The sequence below is a fragment of the Euphorbia lathyris genome, chromosome 5, assembly GCF_963576675.1.
Source record: "Euphorbia lathyris chromosome 5, ddEupLath1.1, whole genome shotgun sequence".
Classification (NCBI taxonomy): Eukaryota; Viridiplantae; Streptophyta; class Magnoliopsida; order Malpighiales; family Euphorbiaceae; genus Euphorbia; species Euphorbia lathyris.
In genome coordinates, this window is record NC_088914.1 from 31,089,472 (window position 1) to 31,095,547 (window position 6,076).

At 33.6% G+C, this 6,076-nt stretch overlaps 1 protein-coding gene across 1 annotated transcript; it reads left to right on the top strand.

Moving 5' to 3' along the window:
- Window positions 1-1,253: 1,253 nt before the first annotated feature.
- On the top strand, window positions 1,254-4,785 carry LOC136229745 (uncharacterized). The gene is made up of 9 exons (XM_066018643.1): window positions 1,254-1,489; window positions 1,638-1,693; window positions 1,868-1,980; window positions 2,379-2,429; window positions 2,587-2,725; window positions 2,875-2,931; window positions 3,513-3,708; window positions 3,792-4,366; window positions 4,537-4,785. Exons 1-6 carry the CDS (start codon window positions 1,254-1,256, stop codon window positions 2,910-2,912), a joined length of 633 nt encoding a protein of 210 aa, XP_065874715.1. The 3' UTR covers window positions 2,913-2,931; window positions 3,513-3,708; window positions 3,792-4,366; window positions 4,537-4,785.
- Window positions 4,786-6,076: the final 1,291 nt, after the last annotated feature.

Sequence of the window (6,076 nt, forward strand, 5' to 3'; positions counted from 1 at the left end):
TATGTATATATGATGGAATGAATAAAAAATAAAATAAAAAAAATAAAAAAATAAATGAAATTCGTGGCATTAAATTAGGGGGTGGATAAAACACATGTTAGAAAGATCTGTTATAATTATCTAGATGATGACACCTTGGTAAATTCAATATTTTATTCCTTAAAATATTTGGAATATAAATGAATAGAAAGATAAAGGAGGAGAAAGAACACATGCTTTTTCAAATGGTAAGTAAATTTTAGAATTTAATTTGTCTAGTCTTCCAAAATCATTGGTCACTAACTCATCCATATCTTTCTTTTTCTTTTATGTTAAGATTGAAGCATATTAGATTAATTAAGATATATTAGATTAATATGATTTTTAATGAGTTACCCCTCCACAGTTGTGATTATACCGAATTAATCCCATGGAAGTAATTTAGTTCAATTAGGTCCTTAATTAAGATTTAAATATAATTGAAAAAAATATAAATTTTAAACTAGTTGTCTTTTAGATTTATTAAAGTGAAATTCGGTATTAAAGGATTTTTAGTAACGTAAGGAGTTTAAAGGTATAATTGGTCCAAATTAGTTACGTCGGTTCAAAATTACTATCTCAGTAACCGAGAATAATCTAATAAGAATATCTCGAAAATAAAAGGACTGATACTGATATTTCTTAAGTAGAGTCGGTATAAAGTCGAATATAAAGTTAGTACGAGAGTTTGAATATAAAATTAGTACAAATAGACTTATGATCCGTAACGAGTTTAACTGAACCTTCGGTCGAAACTAACGATACCGTTTAGTATTATACGTAACTATTCCGAATAAAAATAAGTCTCAGTTTTAAATGATTTAAGTAGTTTTGAATACGTTTTATTAAATTGTTTAAGATATCTTGTTTAAATATTTATATATTTTTTATTTTGATTATTTGAAGAATAATTATTTATTATCGTGGTATTTTGGAAATTCGGTCGAGATAACGAATTTGATGATCTTATACGAATTGTTTTTGGATTCAGCAAGTTGTTACGATTGTGGTTATTATTTTGGATTGAAGTCCAAATATGATTTTATGTTTGTGATACTTTGAAAGAAAGATAAAATGGTTTTATCCATCTAGGATTGCCCGGGGTAGGAGTCGTAAGTTGTAATACCATACCTAAGGGCGGTATGGACAGAGTGCACGGCTGATAGTCCTAACATTAGGCAAGGCCCACTACAAAAAAAAGTGGGCTTTACCAACACTTTTCTACCAACACTTTCATGGACCCAACTAAAGAAAAGCCCAAAGAAATTAATTGTACAGCAAAATATTTTCCTTATCCAATTTTTACCTTTTCACTTCCACTAAATTCTTTTCCCTACTTCGCCGTCCTTTGCTCTTATACAGAAATAAAAAGTTTTGTGCCGCAAACCCTATCTATCCATCCATCTCCGATTCTCCCTCTCACTCGCCACCAGCCCGCGCCGCTGCTCATATCCGAGATCTCAACCCTTGGGTACGTTTTTTGTTCATTACTTCTAACTCTTTCAACTTTTAGGATTTTAAATCTCCTCCAGTTATAGTTTAGATCGTGAAAATAATCTCTTCGTTTTTTGGGTGGGTTGGGGGATTTTACTCCATTGATTTCTGATTTGGCCACGAAGGTTAAGGAGGAAACCATATGAATCGTTGATTTTTCTAATTCTTCTACCTGCAAGAGGTAATTCCCTAATTTTTAAAACAGTTCAGTAATCTTTGCAATTATATTTCTAGAATTCGAGTTCGAAAATCTTTATTCTGAGGACTATAATGTGTCTGTCTGATTGATATATTGGAAATGGAAATTACTGGGATGCATTCATGCCGGAACTTAACTCCAAGGTTCCATTTCCAGCAGTTGTTTTGGGGAAAAAAAGCAGCAATGAGAGTGAGAATAATCACTTTGATAATGAAAAAACAAAGTACCTGTGGACGGAGCCTATCAGCGCAGAGCACACTTCAAGTTGGGTAATAAATATACTTATTAATCATGGTATTTTCTGATTCTGTTGGTGGTTTTTTTTTTTTATCTGTGTCTGTTTTTCCCCTTTTGAGAATGTTGATTAATTTCAAATACTTTTTCATGATTGATGATGTTGAATGTTGATGTTGATGGTCATCAAAGATGCATGTGGTTGTTTAGACATTTCAAGTACTAAAAAATAATATACTGCTTTTGAGGATGTCCAATTAGGCAAGTTTGTAAAATTTCATTTAGCATACTACATGTTTTGCATCTTAAAAATCATGGTTTAATTATAATTTTTGAGAGTTCACTAACATCAGAGTGTTGTCTTTTTTATAAACAAGTTCCTGACAACTTATAATAGGTTTGATGAGTTATTTTTTTGTTGTTTCTCCTACAGAGACAAGAAGCCTTGGTGTTCATAATAGCGTATGATATTCTATTTGGGCAGGTATGTTCTCTTCATATTCATGGTATGTCACATTACATATTGTTTAAAGTTGTGATAACTGATAAAGGGAAGAGACTCAGTAAGTAGCAAGTTGGGGATTTTGTCTTTTATTCTCCTGCATATATGATGGTAGTTTGAGTTAGATTGAAATATCTAGGAAGTTTCAATGCTTGGTGGTGCTGCTGAGAAGTTTATCAGGCGTCACAAAAATGCTCTCCAGTCAGCTCTGGCAAAGCTTGTAGTTAGCAAGGAAGTCCAAAATGTTGATAGTTTGATTGCTCTTTATCATCCCTCTGGTACGTTTTAGATGTTCTCTCTCTTTCTCTTCTGCAAGTTCTGCTCCTAAACATGATTATCTTTTTCCATTTCTTAATTACACTTGATTTTTTTATCGTTACTGGTTATAGCACCATTGACTGCATTTGTTTTTTCATTTCTGCTGCAGATGTTTCGAAACCTTGTTATGTTCGTGTAAATACCTAAAATCAGATGTAGATTCAAGGTACTTCCTGCGACCTGCATTAGATTTTTGGATGACCTTATATCTGATGGATGATTTTTGTGTAAGATCTTATAATTATCAATAAAGTTAAATCATGCAATGAACTAGGCAACATTGTTAAATGAAAGGGAGTGTTCCGTTATAACTCTAATTTTGACACCATTGAAATTTTTGACAAACTGAGTAGTGAAAGGGAGTGTTTTGTTAGTTCTCATAAGAATTGCACTTACTATAATAGCAACAAGTTCAACTAGCTCAAAATGCAGTCAAGTATAGACAGTCCTCTATACACAGGTGCAATTCCTTAGCCCATACCTGCACCTAATTATCATTATGAGTTTATCATGTATCCTTTTATCAGCCTTTCAAGAGTTGGTCTGTTAGATTTATTTGTGATCTTGAAGTAGTATGAATGTAGGGATAATTTGTTCTTCTATATGAATGCAAGGATAATTTTTTTTTTTACCGTTTTATATATATCCCATCATTTTTCATATTTTCCGTCTTTCATCAATTACCAGCTTTTTGGTACTTGTGATAACTATGTTCATGGATAGTGTTAATGGTGGGAATTTCTTCAGAGAATGTGATGTGAATTGGGGAAATGGAAGAGGGAAAATATGAAAATACAGAACAATGGTCAAATTCTTACTCTTTCACTTGATAAAGCTTATGGCTCTGGATTTCGATCCAAACAAGAAATTTTTGTTCGTTAAAATTGATATGCATCCCAAGCTTGTGCCAGACGACTCTACTGGAACTGTTACATCCTATCATGTACTCTTTTTATTCTTCTTGCTCTGTTTTTTTTTTTTTCTAATTTGGTTGCATAAATTAATGAAAGTGTGTGAAATTGGCAGATGAAATAAGCAGAACATTCATGGGACGAGATAGACTTTGAATATTTGGGAAACGTGAGTGGACAGTCTTACACAATTTGTATGAACGTGTATACAAACGGAAAAGGAGACAGAGAGCAACAGTTCAGGTTATGGATTGACTGAACTGCGGATTTCGTTGTTTCAAATTTATTCTCTTTTATGTCTATTTTTCATATACTTCCATTTTTTACTATGAATTGCATACTCACCGGAAAAAAAAATTATAACACTGGCTATGAGGTATATTGTTCATTTACTTGTTATTCAACAATATAATGGATGCATTTCTTTTATCCACCCATATTCATTAAGGGATTATATGGGTGGTCTCATCCTCGTATCTAACGACAGCTTTGGTTTTTTGGCATTTTGCAGATTAATCTGATTTGGATCAATGAGGTACAAAATCAAATATTTGCTCAACTAATAGTTGCTGTTCTAATTGATTAATTACAGGTTCAGGGTCCACTTCTTTGGGTGTAGGAGCATTATCTAAATATGGACCTTTAAGAGCCAATTGGAAAGTACTGGACCTTTTAGAGTATTTTTAAAAGGTTAAATTTTGATCTTTATTAGCTATAGGAATATGAAATCTTTGGTATAAGTGATCTTCATGTTGTTTTGGTTTAGCCATGTGATTTGGTACATGATGTTCTTTTCCCTTTCTTTTTGGCAGGAGAACTTCTAATATACAACTTATTATGTGTGTTTACATTTGATGCAGAAGCTAAAGACTCGCGTGAGATGTTAATCTAGAGCGGAATGAAGATTTAACACTTTCTGTTACAGATTCGAACCAACTAGTGAAACTCGTACATTTCTATGTTACTGAATTATTTCTGGTTATGTTTCCGGATTTTGTTAATTTTAGTCATAATTTTGACAATATTGGTGCCAAAATCAGACTTATAGTACTTGTAATTTTGTTTGATTGACATGATGTATATAATATTAACTTGTTTGATACCTTAAATTTAGTCTACAATTCTAAAAAATAATATAGCAATAATGATAAAAAAATTTAACGACAGAAAAATTTCGTCAGTAAAACTTTAAAATTTTCGCTAAAACTCTACCGACAGAATTACCGACGGATTCGCAGTCAGTAACATCCAATTTAAGTATTTTTGGAATTGACAGTAGCAGCGGTTAAAACCGCTGGTAGCATAGCGTTGCTATGAAAAACCTTACCCCGACGCCTTGAAAAACCGTCGGTAATGTAGCAACGCCAGCATTAACAACACTTTTCGGACGGTTCTGAAAACCGTCGGTAATACTTATAAGGACGGTTTAAACCGTCGCTAAAAGTGAAAAAAACCGTCGGTAAAAGGCTTTTTTTTTTTTGTAGTGGCGATATATGAATGAGATATCTCGATTATTGATATGATTGATGTTATGATAAGCTACACGGGTGGAATTCGAGGATGGACATACACGCAAATTTTGTATTACGTTTTGATAATGTTTGATGATTTGAATTATAATGTTTTACGTTTGTTTGATTACGAGTTGGTTTGTAAGCGATTTATTTGATTATGAGTTGGTTTGTTAAAGCGGTTTATTCGATTGATTCGTTTTGATAAAACATTGTTCGATTTGATTCGTTTTGATAAAACGTTGTTCGATTTGTTTCGTTTTGATAAAATGTTATTCGATTTAATTCGTTTTGATAAAGTGATTTATATATATTAAATTATATAATAATAAAGTGAAATATACAATTAGGTTATTAGCGAATCAATCAACGTGTCAATAAGTTAAAATGAGTTCATAAGTTAAGAGAACTACCTAATTAAGAGAACTACCTAAAATAGGTAGAACTACGTGGCTTTGATTCCCGATTTAAAGATTAATATATGTTCGGGATACGTAGGAAGCTTGATAGAATTATCGAGTCCAAGCCAAATAATTAAATAAAACTTTAGGTAGTTGTTAGACGAGGTGCCGCGGTCTAATCTCCCGGGCGGACCGGGGGGTGGACAACCTCATGGCGATGTAAGCGGTGATTGGCGCCGAAAGCAACCAATCGTGGAATCAAGCTGCTCGGCAGGACCGGAGCTCGGAGATATGGAAGAGTCGCCACCCACGAATGGGAAAATGAACACCGATCCCTTGCGGGAGACCGGTGTGGGTTCGGGAAACTTAGGTACGAGCCGAGAAGGCTAGCTCCTTTCCGGAGAAAGGCTACTAGGCACCCCGACATCGCCCGGTTATGAACCACCGGCCTCCTACTCAGCATGTTAGGCGATAACGGACTAATCGTA